General features: G+C 43.4%; 1 protein-coding gene and 1 long non-coding RNA gene across 8 annotated transcripts in view; one reads left to right on the top strand and one right to left on the bottom strand.

Annotated features, from left to right (window-relative positions):
- Positions 1-16,556, top strand: part of LOC137541406 (uncharacterized) — a 1,168,812-nt gene that overhangs the window by 254,506 nt on the left and 897,750 nt on the right. The window lies entirely within an intron of this gene.
- Positions 1-16,556, bottom strand: part of KCNH6 (potassium voltage-gated channel subfamily H member 6) — a 541,700-nt gene that overhangs the window by 211,189 nt on the left and 313,955 nt on the right. For both annotated transcript variants that reach the window (XM_068262676.1, XM_068262677.1), the window contains exon 3: positions 7,501-7,659. In XM_068262676.1, the coding sequence (XP_068118777.1) occupies positions 7,501-7,659 (159 nt within the window). The remainder of the gene's footprint in view (positions 1-7,500; positions 7,660-16,556) is intronic.

Below are 16,556 nucleotides of genomic sequence, written 5' to 3'. Positions count from 1 at the left end.
TCTCTAAGCACCTGATCTGCATACCATTACTCCTGCTTGTAGTCATCTGACTCTTATCTGATTGCCTCATCCGTCAGGCCTCAGGTGACTATATCATAGTGATACTGTGCTTTGTAATATTGCTATTGGTTCTGTTTGGTGGATACTATAAGTCTGTATGCTACATCTACCTGCAGAGTTTGTGCCGGTGTTACGTGCTGGGCTATAGGTCAGTCATATGGTCATACAGCCTAACCTATAGTCATTGACCAGACAAGCCTGACACTCCTCATTTTCAGCTTAAAACCTCCTCATTTTCAGCTTAAAACCTCCTCATTTTCAGCCTAAAACCTCCTCATTTTCAGCCTAAAAACTTTCCTCTTACTCTTATGGTCAGAGTGGAATGGACACCTCTACATTGGACGCCTACTACATCAGCCATGGCCCATTTACCTAATATGGCTGCGGGCAAATTAGCACACCTGGAGGAATATTATTTTATCTTCAGGGCTTTTCTTGAGTCCAGTCTAGATAATCTACACAAAAAACTCTCCCACTCAATTCAGGACACAGTGGTTTCTGCCCTATCCTCTCTAAAAGTGGACATCAGTGACATAATCAGGCAGGCATCCTCTGAAGGATGAAGTGGAGAGCTTCCAGGAGAAATGTCCTTCCGCGAGGAATAAAATGAACTGCTGTTATCCACGGTGTCCCAGCTCCAACGTACTGCTGAGGATTATAAAAACCATGACCTCATGCAGAACCTGAGGAAAAGTGGGGTTCCGGACTCCATGTGTCCCACAGACATTAAACAATATTTAAAAAACTGATTTTCTGACATTGTCCCCAATCTGTTGGCAGATATGACGAGATTTGATAGTGCCCATAGGGCGATTGCCCCCTGACCATTGGCAGCTGCCAAACAAAGGGGCTTTATAGTGAAATATTCCCTTTTATGAGGCTTCTCAGAAACTGTGTAATTGCACCTTGTACCCTTTTAGGGATCATGAAGTTCAGGTCCAGAGTGAGTTATCCTCCATTACAAATGGAAAACATAGGACACTGAAGCCAGCTACTACTCTACTTATGGTGAAAGATATTTCCTATCGCGAGAAGTATCCATGTAAGCTAATAGTGGTCAGAGACAGAGTCCGCCATGCAATATCAGTTCTGGGTGATGACAATTAACTTCAGCAATGTCTTGGCCAGCATACAAGTTCTACCTTTTCACCAGTTTCTTCACCACAACGCAATCATAAGAACACAGGAAAGATGAACTCTGCACACCCGCAGGTAAAGTCCAAGGGTTTTTATTGATTCCAACTCACAAAAGCAGTAAAATGGCTGACATGTTTCGGATCATATCCTTACTCATAGCCTAAACATACTGACATCTTGGTGGGTCATATATACTCCCACAGCCCCGCCCCTAAGGGTATACACTCCTGGGACCAAAGGGACTTAAAGGTGCAGGACTGAAAACCTGCTGGGGTGTATATAAGGAAAGAACCACCATTACAATATTCCTATGTACAAAATAACACAGAGTATAATAGCTAAAATACAAAAATACAAAACTGCAAAGTAGTATCAAAGGTTAAAACGATATCAATATATAAAATTAATATCCCACCTAGCATTTAAACCATTAGGTTCCCTGGTGCCCATCTGTAAAATCCAATATGCCTCCCGTGTTCTCAATTTCTTATATAGGTCACCCCGTCTAGGAGAAGCAGTGACCCTCTCGATCCCCTGAAATACAAAACCACCCATGTCGCCATCATGTTTCTCCCTGTAGTGTCTCGCCACATTGCTGATATTGTCTGTCTTCCAGGAGGCCCCATTAAAATGCTCAGAGATCCTTTGTCTCAAGCAACGTGTAGTGCAGCCCACATATTGTAAGCTGCAGATTGTACATGTGACCACATAGACGACAGATTTTGTGTTACAATTAATAAATTGTCGTATAGGAAAAGTTTTTTGGTTAGCAACCGAGGAGACACCACGCGAGGAACGATGGAGGATGCAATAATTACAGGAGGAAACTCCACATCTATGCGACCCCACAAAGGACAACCATGTAGAACGCTGGGGTGCAATGGTGGACCGGAACAAACTGGGAGAGAGAGTAGATGACAGGTATGGAGCCCTTTTATAGGCAAACCTACATCCCGACTCAAGTACTTGTTGTAACTTATCATCTGCATACAACACAGGGATATATTTCTTAACTATCCCTATAACCTGATTATATTGTTGGCTATAGGTGGTTATAAAGTTTAGAGGGACAGCATTGGAGTTCTGTGTCAATGCAGTATCCGGGCTGTTTTTTAGGAGCTTATCCCTGTCCCTGGAAACGGCAATTCTCTGGGCCCTATCCAAATCAGAGTCGGAGTAACCCCTGGACCTAAAGCGTGATCTGAGGACACAAAATTCCTGTAAAGTAGATTCATCCGTGGAACAGTTCCTCCTAGCCCTAATATACTCCCCAACGGGAACCCCTCTAAGCGTGTGTCTCGGGTGGCAGGAGGTGGCCTGCAATAAAGAGTTCCCAGCGCAAGGCTTCCTATAGGTCCTAGTCTCAATCCTACCAAATTCCCCAGAACCAAGAAGGGTGATATCGAGAAAATCTATTTGTGTGTCATTAGACGTGCATGTGAAAGAAAGATTGAAGTTGTTGGAATTGAGATATAACAGAAACTGTCGCAGACTTTCCTCAGTACCTTGCCATATTAGGAGAAGGTCGTCAATGAAACGACCATACCAGATAATAGAGTCCAGGAAGGGGTTCGACTCTCCAAAAATGCGGAGCTCCTCCCACCACCCCATATAGAGGTTCGCGAGAGAGGGCGAAAACTTCGCCCCCATAGAAGCTCCGCACTTCTGGAGGTAGAACCCCCCATCAAAAGAAAAATAATTATGTGAAAGGAGGAACTCCGTTACTACCAAAATATAAGCCTGGAGTGGGGCTGGAAAGGAACTATATCTGGACAGATGGAACTCAAGGGCCACTCCTGCTAAATCATGTGGAATAGTGTTGTCCCTCTAAACTTTATAACCACCTATAGCCAACAATATAATCAGGTTATAGGGATAGTTAAGAAATATATCCCTGTGTTGTATGCAGATGATAAGTTACAACAAGTACTTGAGTCGGGATGTAGGTTTGCCTATAAAAGGGCTCCATCCCTGTCATCTACTCTCTCTCCCAGTTTGTTCCGGTCCACCATTGCACCCCAGCGTTCTACATGGTTGTCCTTTGTGGGGTCGCATAGATGTAGAGTTTCCTCCTGTAATTATTGCATCCACCATCGTTCCTCGCGTAGTGTCTCCTCGGTTGCTAACCAAAAAACTTTTCCTATACGACAATTTATTAATTGTAACACAAAATCTGTCGTCTATGTGGTCACATGTACAATCTGCAGCTTACAATATGTGGGCTGCACTACACGTTGCTTGAGACAAAGGATCTCTGAGCATTTAGATGAGGCCTCCTGGAAGACAGACAATATCAGCAATGTGGCGAGACACTACAGGGAGAAACATGATGGCGACATGGGTGGTTTTGTATTTCAGGGGATCGAGAGGGTCACTGCTTCTCCTAGACGGGGTGACCTATATAAGAAATTGAGAACACGGGAGGCATATTGGATTTTACAGATGGGCACCAGGGAACCTAATGGTTTAAATGCTAGGTGGGATATTAATTTTATATATTGATATCGTTTTAACCTTTGATACTACTTTGCAGTTTTGTATTTTTGTATTTTTGTATTTTAGCTATTATACTCTGTGTTATTTTGTACATAGGAATATTGTAATGGTGGTTCTTTCCTTATATACACCCCAGCAGGTTTTCAGTCCTGCACCTTTAAGTCCCTTTGGTCCCAGGAGTGTACACCCTTAGGGGCTGGGCTGTGGGAGTATATATGACCCACCAAGATGTCAGTATGTTTAGGCTATGAGTAAGGATATGATCCGAAACATGTCAGCCATTTTACTGCTTTTGTGAGTTGTAATCAATAAAAACCCTTGGACTTTACCTGCGGGTGTGCGGAGTTCATCTTTCCTGTATCCTGATTTGCCGCATTGGCTTCCAGCACCTTGCCTTAGGTAATAGAGGTTGAGCGGTCTTATCTACTGCATGCAATCATAAGAACATTTAGTCTCCACCGTGTCTTTCTCCAGAACATTGCCAAGTCTCTTAATCCCACATTCTCCTATTTTATAGATGCCACGCTGACCAAATTAAGACTAGCCTGGCTCCAATTTGCATGGTGTAGTGGCTCACCTATGTCTAAAGGAGCATTTGTATTTTCCCCTGATCACTTGCTACATGTTCTATTTTTGATAACCATGTTTTTATGTCACTTTCTCTAATCTGTACTCTCTTCCTTTCCCTCTTTCCTACAAGCCTTTTTCTTTCCTGTCTGGCTTTTTCTTTTTCTGGGTTTGTCCATAATTGGATCCTTTATTCTGTGGTGATTTACATTTCTGTGATATATAAGCCTTCCCCTGGGCAGTTACAGCTCCTACTTAGTATTGTTTCCTAACACTCTAAGTTATATTCTGCCACTAAAAGATATTAATTTTGCCACTAAAAAATATTCAGGAATTAAAAACACGGGTGCAGATGCCTTTTTTTTTTCCAAGAAACACATTTTTTCTGTTAAAAATTGCGCGCTTCCTTAAGAGTTTAGCTTTCCCAAACTAGTATATGACTAGAACAAAGAAAGTTGGAGTTTCTATCCTGCCACATATGACTTTTCTATTTCAAGTTGCAGAATCTTTCAGTGACCCCAGAGGAAGGTTTCTCATTTTAAAAGGTCTGTTACACAAAAGGAATCTGCTGTTGGTGTGTGTCTATGCTTCCAATGAAGACCAGATTTGTTTTTTACAAAATGTTTCAATAAGGTGGCCCACTATGAATGTCCTAACATTATCATGGGTGGAGATTTAAATCCTGTTTTTTCCCCCATGTTGGAATGTAAGTGCTTTGTTATCCTTAAGTATATAACTTCAGTTTATTGATCCTCCAAAGTATTCTTAAAGCTTATGGTCTGGTGAGCTTCTGGAGAGTAAGCAATCCCCCTGGATCAGGATCTTCTCATTCTCTACCCCCCATGTTCCAGATTGGATTACTTTTTTTTGTCTCTTCCACTATGGAATCCCGTCTGTCCCCGGCCTCCACTTGCTCTATCACATGGTGATAGACGTTCCTCTCTCCTTATCTAATTATTATAAGCCATTTTACGATCTACGTTTTTATCAACGAAGGCTCAGTGAGCTTTTTTTTCATGGCATGGAACACCTACAAACCATTTATGAGAGGTACATTTTAAATTAATACACAAGCACAAAAGATTTTTACAAATGCTTCTCTGGTATAAGACGCCAGTCTGGATCCAAAAATGACTGCCTCATGCGTATTCTCCGTGCTGGAGAAATTGTAGCGGTCTGAGATCCAAAGAGCATATTTTCTGGTTCTGGCCTCATGTTAAACAATTCTGGATTACAATTTTGGATTTACTCAAACTAAACAATGATCCAGTGATCTGCATCCTAGACAAGACTATACTAAATTGAAAACTCCTATCCAGAGGTTATTTACCTTTTGGTGACCAGTATCAGTTGCCTAATCTAAAAAAAACCTTTGTTTCCAAGATGTACCAGCAGTTACAGAAAAAGATTGGTGGATCTATGAAATGGAGCATTTGACTGTTAAATCTTCTTAAAGTGTAACTGTCGGACATAAAATCAAAAATGAATTATTTATTTTTTATCTGGTAAACAAGTAATAAGGATGCTAATCAGGCAAGCCAAAAGTTAAAATCTCTATTACTTTTCTTGTTTATAAATGATCATTCCCCAGTTTACCTGACTCTTATTTGGTATGTTGCCGCAAAAAGAATGTTGCAGGGCCTGCTGGGTTGATTTTTGATTTTATGCCCGACAGTTACACTTTAAGTGAGGACACTTAGTTAAAGAGTAACTGTCAGGCTGCAAAAGCTAATTTAAACCTCTATTCTTCTGTGTTAAACAGTTTAGAAGGAAGCCAAAAAGGCAATACTGAAGTTAAAAATCTCTCTTACTATGATGTGTGCTGAAAAGCAAGGCTGGTTATTCCCAAGCTCTGAAGGAGGCCGGCAGGACGCATAACAGATACTGCAAAGCATTCTGGGGTTGCCTCCTCTCCCCACTGCAGTACCTTGGGTCATCCCCTTCATTTCCCTATCACGCCCTAAGGCTGCTTTCATTCAGTGAGAAGTTACAGGCTCATGTTACAGCAGCTTGTAACAGCAGCCAGCACTGAAAACTCACAGGGCACATGTTCCGTTAGAGTATACTGCATGAGTCCGCTATTGTTCCTAGCCACGTGGCTAATTAATATTCACTGCCCAGTAATGTTGTCCATTAGGATCTTTTTTGTGAGTCGAATCATCAGGAAGCAGGGAGGATATGACATCACAATTGGCTTCATAGGAGACAGACAAACATGGAACCTGTCAGGAGCATCATTCTCTGCAAATACTATATAAAAATTCTGTGAAATCCAAACGTGGACACTGAAATGCATATGTAATGTAAGTACAGCCAATATTTAGCTACTGATATATGTGTTTTTTTTTCTCTGAGACCCTATACCTAACAGCTCCTCTTTAAGGTAAAATGGAGGTGATAAAGGGGGTGTAGCCAACCAAACAACAAATTCAATTAACCCTCTGCACACTCTTATTCAAATACTCAGTGCAGACCAGCCATCCAGGAACCTCTACTGGCCCTATAGTTAAAGAAAACCTGAACTGAAAATTAAAAGTCAAAATAAGCATACACAAGTCACACTTACCTCCCATGTAGTCTACTCCTTAGTATCTTTCTACTGTCCCGCGTCCTGTTTGTTCACTGTGATCAAGGGAATTTTCCGTCCTCTATTTTGAAAATGGCCATTACCCATAACAGCTTTCTGGTCAGCACACAGTTAAACTGTAACATCGCCCACTTGAGCCATAGGGAAACATGGACATTACCTGGTACATCCGTTTTCCTCTCAGCTATAACTGACAGCAACTGATGTATTTCAGATCTAACAAAATATTGTCAGAACTGGAAGGGATTATTGTCAGAAGAAAATGGTGAGCTTCTGAATGGAACTGATGGCAAGGTAACTATACAAATGTTCATTTTAAGTTACCTCATGTGTTTATTTTAAATATTTTTACTCAGTACAGGTTCTCTTTAAGTTAAAAGCAAAGGTCTTAGTTTGCAAAAATAAAATCCATTATTTTTCGTAGTCTCATATGCCAAGCAAAGGCTTCCCTGAATTTGTGTCTTAAAGATTTCTGGATGGACCAAGAGTTCTAGTTTCTGAATTCTGTAAGGAGAGCGGGTTCATTGTACCACAAAGTCAAACTCACAGAAAAGCTGGGGAAGTATTATTTGAATTACAATGGAATCGGAATGCCTATTTCATCGTGACCTAACTTTCATAAAATTTCTACCTCATCAGTAGTGTGCACCCACCTGAATTAAAGGCAGCTCGTGTCAACCTCTGATGTAGTGTTCTGTTGGCTTTTCTTGCTAGAAGTAGCGCCAGATCTTCAAAGTTTAATATAAACATGATGACGTCTCCTTCTTCGTTCTTCACTGGCACAACATCCACTAAGCACCGCAGACAGGAGCCTGTAAAGGGTAATTACAGTTCAGCAATTGCAGCATGTACAAATGCAAAAACCTTGGTTAAGGCCATTAAAGATAAACTGCAGCTAAACATAAACATTTTCATTCTGGTATATATCTTTAAAGAGGAACTGTAACCAAAGATTCAATTCATTCCAATCAGTAGCTGATACCCCCTTTCCCATGAGAAATCTTTACTTTTTCTCAAATAGATTTATTTATTTATTATTATTATTATTTTTTTTTTGGGGGGGGGGGGGGGGGGTCTGTATGGCTGATTTTGTGGTGAAACCCCTCCCACAGTGTGATGTCATGACCATGGTCCTGACATTTTGCTGTTGTGAACCCCTTTGCATTGTGGGAAATAACAGCTTTCCAACTGCCGAGCGAGCAGCATCTCCTTCTGTGCATAAAACTCTCAGTAACGAACATTCCATACAGATCACCTGGCAGGACTAAAGATGTCACCACCAGTGATAAGAGTGCTGGCTGTCCATCTCACTACATTTCTATGTGGGCTGTAGCTGTGCATATTAGACTTCCGATAACCTCTACAGAGAGAACAATCCATGACCAAATTAATCAACCCTGTGCATATTTGTACCATAGATGACTGACAAGTGTTCATTCCTGGAGTTAGGTGATGTCTGTACATCTTACTGCCATGTAATTTCTTAGCCTAGCTCTGTTTGAATTTAGGCTGGGGATATCTCTTACATTAAAGAGGAACTTTAACCCAGGAGCGAACTTCATTGCAATCAGTAGCCGATACCCCTTTTTTCCATGAGAAATTGTTACCTTTTCTCAAATCGATCATGAGGGAGGTGTGTATGGCTGATATTGTGGTGAAAGCCCTCCCACAGTGTGATGCCAAGGCCCTGACAGTTTCCTGTCTGTGAACCTCTTGCATTGCGATAAATAACGTCTGTTTTCAACTGCCAAGGAAACAGTATCTACCGCTTTACATATACAGTGTGCATATTTATAACAACTTTTTAGCCCATTGCACCGTTAGTTTATGTGTTTATAAGTAACTAGTAGACCTAAGCCCGTTTAAAAACGAGCTCTAGGTCTGTGTTTCTGAGCGCGCGCACGCCCGCCACCCACTGCCGCGCGCGCCCGCTGCACGCGCAACCACCGCACACCTGGCCACTACACATCCGGCCGCCCGCTCAACCACCGCACATCCGGTCGCCCGCTCACCTGCCGCACATCTGGTCACCCGCTCAAACGCCGCCCACCCGGCTCCCTGTCCCCGTCCTCCTGTCTCTGTGAGGCTGGGTCCGTGCTGTGCACGTTCGCAGTAGCAAATAGCACGGACCAGCTACACAGAGACAGCACACGCAGGGACACAGGGGTTTTATTATATAGGATGGCATTTGGTGCTTTCTTTTCATTCCTATCTACCAGAAGTAAAGACGATGGCCTGCAGATTTTAACAACATGAAAGAATTACACTGCGAATAGCAATCATTTCTTGGTCAATCTTCTATTTTTTTACTTCTCACTTTGCAATGTGTTCTTTTATCACCCCGCCCATCTACTATAGTTCAGTAAAGTTTCTATTAAGTCTGTCCAGGCTGATCAGAAAAGAGATTGAGGCTTCACACTGCATACAGAACAAATAATCAGTCAGTTCATTCTTGCAGCACACTACACTCACAAGCAGTTGTCAATACAGGGGTGTAACTGTAAGGGACCAACCGCAGGGGGGCCCAGAGCTTTGGAGGGTCCCAACTACTTACCCATTGTCCCTCTGATACAGCGGTTATAATTCCAGATACAGTATGGTTATGGCTACACTTGTAATGGGTAGGAGGAATCATTGTGGCCATACCTCTTTAGGTGCCCACTAATGACACAATCTTAATTGTACAAACTTACCACTTCTATGTAATATGGCGACTACCTAAAGTATTAATTTAAAGTATATTCATTCATAGGTGGGCATCTCTGGCAGGTGGGGAGCCAGAATGTTGGGGTCTCCAGGGGGACATGGGTAAAGTGGTATAAATGTTGAGGTTCTTTGCTGAGGGGCCCCATGATTCATCGTTATGCCTCTGTGCATATTGTTGTGTTTTTATATAGCTCTTACATTGTTTGCAGTACTTTACTGTCAAATGTCCCTGGCATAAACTAAGGCCAATTTTGGGATTCATTTATGTGCGTGTTTTGGGAATGTAAGAGAAAACAAGACAGCCAGGAGAAAACCTAAACAATCATGGGGAGATTGTATAACCACTTCAGTACCAGCGGTCTCGGCCCCCTTAAGGACCAGAGACCGATGGTACAAGAGCGACGGAATCCCGACGAATACCCACCGCAACCACCGTCATCACCGCACCCCGGGATCCTCAGGACATAAACTCTGTGGTCTCTATGATTGCAGATCCATGTGAGCCGGTCAGGAGCCGCTTTTATTGGCTCCTGACCGTGTCTATCAATGTAAGACAATGGGAGCGGCTTACATTGATAGACACGGCCAGGAGCCAATGAAATCGGCTCCTGACCGGCTCACATGGCTCTGCCGTCATAGAGACAGGCAGAGCCTGTGAGCTGCGGCAAGAAATGTCGGGTTTGAGCGGCCCATCGGCGGGGAGGGACAGAAACGGCAAATTCGTGCTTCGGACGGTGATTGTAATTTACGTACTGCCAGCCAGGAGCCCACCAAAACGGCATAGATTTCAATCACCGCGGTCCAAAAGTAGTCAAGCACCACGGTGTAAGAGCATGGCCGCTCCTGATGCAACAATTAGCTTTGTCCTCGGAGTACCCCCTCCTCTCTCCTCATGCAACTCAAATGCTTGGCACCCCCAGACAAACCATCTGTCCTGGCCTTATGCAAACCATGAGACACATTAGCACATGCCTTTTCACATGCAGGTTTTCCTACACACACCAGGGGCTTGAGTCACAAAGCCGCGGTAACGCTTACCACGGTCGCCCTAGCATTTTGTGCATGCTATAACACGCGTAACATTTTCACGGCCGTTTTCGTGTGAAAATTCACGTCTTTGCGTGAAAACGGGCGTGATTTTGCTCGCAAATTCTTATTTGTGGCCGAAAACGATTACGCGCGTTATAGCACACACAAAACGCTAGTGTGACCGTGATAAGAGTTATCACGGCTTTGTGAATCAAGCCCCATATGTGCACTTCATCTGCAAATCTGTAGCCACAGGAAATCACAAACATTCTAATGCATATCTGCTTTGCATTAAAGCTGACAGCATTGCTAATACTGTGTATGAGCCCCTATAGTTTGCTCATATCCATCCCCTCAGCACTCCCCTGCCTGAACTGAATTCTTTGCCACAGCCCTTAACATACATAAATACTGTAGAAAGAGAGGACATTCTTTTCCTAACAGTTCATTTTCCCTGTTATTCAGCAACTCAATGGTTGTTTTGATGACTGTTTACGGTATTTAACATTTCTGAGATGTTAATTAACTGGTTCTGGACAGCAGTGATTGAAATATACGCCCTGTTTGGCAGCTGTTATTCCTGCCTGGGCATAGATTTCATGATGTGAGTGACTATACCACAATTTTAATGTTATACCGTTTCCAATAAATTTTGCATATTATAGATCCACTGAGAGTACCCTTCTCTTTTTCTGTCTATATTGGGTTGCTTGGAGCACACCACACAGCACCCGAGATACAGGAGGGGCCTCTGGAGGTGGATTGGAGCTTTGCCTAACATCGTAACCCTTGGCGCTGTGGCTGAATATAATATAGATTTCAAACATTCACACAGTGTGGTCTCCTCGCTCCCGTCGTTTGCGCTGCTCTATCTTCGCTGCAGCCCACGTGCCATAATGCTTTGTCATAATAACATCAGAGCTCCTTGACAATTGGCTCTTGACCTCATGATCACTGTGAGCCAATCACAGCTCTATTCTTATAAGGAAAAATGCTCTGGTCCTTTAACCTCCTTGCCGGTCTAATTCCCGCCGGCAAGGAGGCAGCGCAGAACTTTTTTTTTTAAATCATGTAGCGAGCCCAGGGCTCGCTACATGATAGCTGCTGAGCGGCGGTATCCCCCCACCCACTCCGATCGCCTTCGGCGATCAGAGTAAGCAGGAAATCCCATTCAGAACAGGATTTCCTGCAGGGCTTCCCCGGTCGCCATGGCGATGGGGCGGGATGACGTCATCGACGTCGGGACGTCACAGAGAATCCCGATCCGCCCCTCAGCGCTGCCTGGCACTGATTGGCCAGGCTGCGCAGGGGTCTGGGGCGGGGGGGCGACTCGGCGCGGCGGGTAGCGGCGAATCAACAGGTAGCGGCGCCGATCGCGTACTACGTGCAGCTAGCAAAGTGCTAGCAAAGTGTAGGAAAAAAAAATTATGCAAATCGGCCCAGCAGGGCCTGAGAAATCCTCCTGCGCAGGTTACCCCGAGCTGAGCTCAGGATAACCGTCAAGGAGGTTAAGGGGCCAGAGACAGTACAAAAGTGGTTAGTCAATAAATTATTAAAACTTTTAGTATTGTCTCATGTCTCTAGATATCTTTTATCACTTGACTTGAGACTGATATAATGCTTTCTGTGGTGCTTTTACAATCAAGTAGATAGCTATTAACACTTCAGTGATGTGACCAGGGCCTCATATAATGTCTAATAAGCCTCTGCAGAACAGAGGCTTCATATTACACACCATAATGCATTAACATGAAAAAAAGATCAAAGACCAATTAAGAGTCCATTTGCCGTGGTTAGTGATGATACATTTTCTGAGCTCACTTGCTTATTCTTAATAATGAACTTCACAACCTCCATATACCCATTTATTTGCTAAAATCAATTATTTTTCTATATAAGACAGAGTTACTGGTGAATTACAACACAGTAAACTCTCTCTCCATCCCTAGAAGCTTTGCTGGGCTATTTCTACCATCTCTGGAGAGGAGGCCTGTAAGGCCTGGCAGATCTTCCATCTTCCTTCAGTCTTTATGCCCCAATCTGGCACCACGATCTTTACCTTTAGCCAAGCCCACGCTTGAACACGCTGTGCCTGCCTGACTTCAGTTTCCCCCACTTATTGTGCAAAGTATAGAGACTGAAGCCATGACTGGGGCAGAGTCCATATGAGACAACCTTACTATCTACATAAAATAAAGCTGTGACACCCAATTGGAGTTTAAAGGCCACAGCTTTATTACAGAATTCAGATAATACAACAATAACACATCAACATTATGAAATAACATGTGCAACCACGCTCTGCCAGGTTCCTATCACGCTAGGTGCTATGTGGGCCGATACACAATATCAGCTGGCTGCAGTACGGTGAGCTAGGTAAAATCGGAGTCGGTAACAGGCTAGGATCATACACGTTAGATCAGATGGCTGCAGTACAAAGGGCTAGGCAGAAGCGGAGTCGGTGACAGGCTAAGGTCATACACGTTAGATCAGATGGCTGCAGTACAGAGGGCTAGGCAGAATTGGAGTCGGTAACAGGCTAAGGTCATACATGTTAGATCAGATGGCTGCAGTACAAAGACTAGGCGAGAGAGTGGTCATTAAAGCTAAGGGCATATCTAAGTCAGTCTGGCAGTCACATTGAAATACAATAATGAAAGTCGCATTGAAATACAATATGATTATCACGGAGTGATAAAGTGCCCAGCAAAACCAGCATACTGATTGCTATCACGGGCAGTGAGCAACTGAATGAAGAGGGCTTATATACAGGTGGAAAAGATCACAGACCAGCCCAGAAAAGTACCTGGCCAATCAGCAAAGGTTCCTGCAGAAAAGTGTCAGCTGACCAGTGTGTCAGCTGATACCCACTAGACCCGCCTCCTTAAACTATAAGAACTGCTTTTTCTGAATCTTCTGCTATGTGTCCCCCTGGGGAGGCTGGAGGAACGTACATGCTGAGTTACAGCCGCAGGGGTGCTGGGGATGCTGCTGCAGAAATCAGAAGAGGACGCTTCCTGCAGCAGCCCAGTGCTGCCTGGGCCCTCGCTGGAACCATTAGCAGGTAATGACATTACATGATAATGCCTTTGACCTTCGTGAATGTCACCGTACCAGCCACCAGCCTTCGTTTCACCATTATGCCACGGACTCCGCTAGTGACAACCATAATGCCATTAAATTAATTAATGACAACCATAATGCCATCAACTTCGCTAATGACTACCAACAACCATAATGCCATTAACTTTGTTAATGACAACCAACCATTGTACCATTAAGTACCTTAATGGCACTATCACGCTTGGTTCTGGTGTATACACTGAGGCTCAGATTAATCATAGTCAAAACGTAACCTAGGGTCATACACGTGAGATCAGATGGCTACGGTACAATAGGCTGAGACAAAGGCTAGGTAGATAATCAGGTTAGGGTCGTACACGGGAGGTCAGATGGCTGCAGTACAATAGGCTGAGACAAAGGCTAGGTCGATAATCAGGCTAGGGTCATACACAGGTGGTCAGATGGCTGAGGTACAATGAGCTGAGACAAAGTCGAGGTCAAAAGAGTAGCAAAAAGTCATACAAAATAAATCAGGAAAAATAACAAACACTAGTCTAAAGGATCAATATATATCGCAAACACTGCATACAGTGGTTTGCAAAAGTATTCGGCCCCCTTGAAGTTTTCCACATTTTGTCATATTACTGCCACAAACATGAATCAGTTTTATTGGAATTCCACGTGAAAGACCAATACAAAGTGGTGTACACATGAGAAGTGGAACGAAAATCATACATGATTCCAAACATTTTTTACAAATAAATAACTGCAAAGTGGGGAGTGCATAATTATTCAGCCCCCTTTGGTCTGAGTGCAGTCAGTTGCCCATAGACATTGCCTGATGAGTGCTAATGACTAAATAGAGTGCACCTGTGTGTAATCTAATGTCCTTGCAAATACAGCTGCTCTGTGATGGCCTCAGAGGTTGTCTAAGAGAATATTGGGAGCAACAACACCATGAAGTCCAAAAAACACACCAGACAGGTCAGGGATAAAGTTATTAAGAAATTTAAAGCAGGCTTAGGCTACAAAAAGATTTCCAAAGCCTTGAACATCCCACGGAGCACAGTTCAAGCGATCATTCAGAAATAGAAGGAGTATAGCACAACTGTAAACCTACCAAGACAAGGCTGTCCACCTAAACTCACAGGCTGTACAAGGAGAGCGCTGATCAGAAATGCAGTCAAGAGGCCCATGGTGACTCTGGACGAGCTGCAGAGATCTACAGCTCAGGTGGGGGAATCTGTCCATAGGACAACTATTAGTTGTGCACTGCACTAAGTTGGCCTTTATGGAAGAGTGGAAAGAAGAAATGCAATGTTAACAGAAAAGCATAAGACGTTTGCAGTTTGCCACAAGCCATGTGGGGGACACAGCAAACATGTGGAAGAAGGTGCTCTGGTCAGATGAGACCAAAATTGAATTTTTTGGCCAAAATGCAAAACGCTATGTGTGGCGGAAAACGAATACTGCACATCACTCTGAACACACCATCCCCACTGTCAAATATGATGGTGGCAGCATCATGCTCTGGGAGTGCTTCTCTTCAGCAGGGACAGGGAAGCTGGTCAGAGTTGATGGGAAGATCGATGGAGCCAAACACAGGGCAATCTTGGAAGAAAACCTCTTGGAGTCTGCAAAAGACTTGAGACTGGGGCGGAGGTTCACCTTCCAGCAGGTCAACAACCCTAAACATAAAGCCAGGGCAACAATGGAATGGTTTCAAACAAAGCTGGAGCTTTTTTGCAAAGAACAATGGGCAAGGATTCCAGTCTCTAGATGTGCAAAGCTGGTAGAGATATACCCTAAAAGCAGGGCTGTGGAGTCGGTACAAAAATCCACCGACTCCGACTCCTCAGTTTAGGATTCCACCGACTCCTCGACTCCGATTCCTCTAATTTTCATATTACAATCTTGTTGATTGAAAGTATGTAACATGAAATTCATCTCAACTGCCAACGCTTAGGAATTTTAAAAGTGAGAAGGATATGGAGACTGCCATAATTATTCCCTTTAGTCATAGACTAAAACTAGTCCTTGGTAAGAGTACTTGTAAAAGGTACAGGCCGGAACTAAGAACATCTATCAGGCCCTAGGCAATGTAACTGTGGGTACATGTAAGAGTGATGTGCAGGTACTCTGCAGGGGAATAAGGAGATTCTTCCTCTATTACACATTCTTCATGCACATCTGAAATTTCCCCGACTCCACGACTCCGACTCCACAGCCCTGCCTAAAAGACTGGCAGCTGTAATTGCAGCAAAAGGTGGTTCTACAAAGTATTGACTCAGGGGGCTGAATAACTATGCACACCCCACTTTGCAGCTATTTTTTTTTTTAAATGTTTGGAATCATGTATGATTTTCGCTCCACTTCTCATGTGTACACCACTTTGTGTTGGTCTTTCATGTGGAATTCCAATAAAATTGATTCATGTTTGTGGCAGTAAAATGACAAAATGTGGAAAACTTAAAGGGGGCCAAATACTTTTGCAAACCACTGTATTACGCAGTGCTGAATTAGCCTAGTACTTAATCATCTCAAATGTATTTGCACTCCAATTACAATCCCTACTGACTAACGTGGACTTTGGTACATGTGAATTTTGGCAAGACATTTAAAGGGACCCTGAGCTCAGAATCAAATGTAATTTGGGAGGGGGGGGGGGGGGCGGAATCCCCAGGTAAGTCTAAATTCAATTTTGAGCCTGAGCTCAGGGCTCTTTAATGAACTCAATGCGAACATAGCTGGCACTGGAGTGTAGCTTTAAAAAAACAACAACTGCTGTATAAGGGTTAATTTCATAAGCTGTGTTCAAACAACAGACAGGGATAGAAGGGTGAGCCTGCGCTGGGTAATTAATGATTTGACAGGAAAAGTGTTATGTACAGTTCTCAAGAATATATATTGG

Source organism: Hyperolius riggenbachi, chromosome 12 (genome assembly GCF_040937935.1).
Source record: "Hyperolius riggenbachi isolate aHypRig1 chromosome 12, aHypRig1.pri, whole genome shotgun sequence".
Classification (NCBI taxonomy): Eukaryota; Metazoa; Chordata; class Amphibia; order Anura; family Hyperoliidae; genus Hyperolius; species Hyperolius riggenbachi.
The sequence above is the reverse complement of the archived record's forward strand: the minus strand, read 5'-3'. Positions and strand labels throughout refer to the sequence as shown.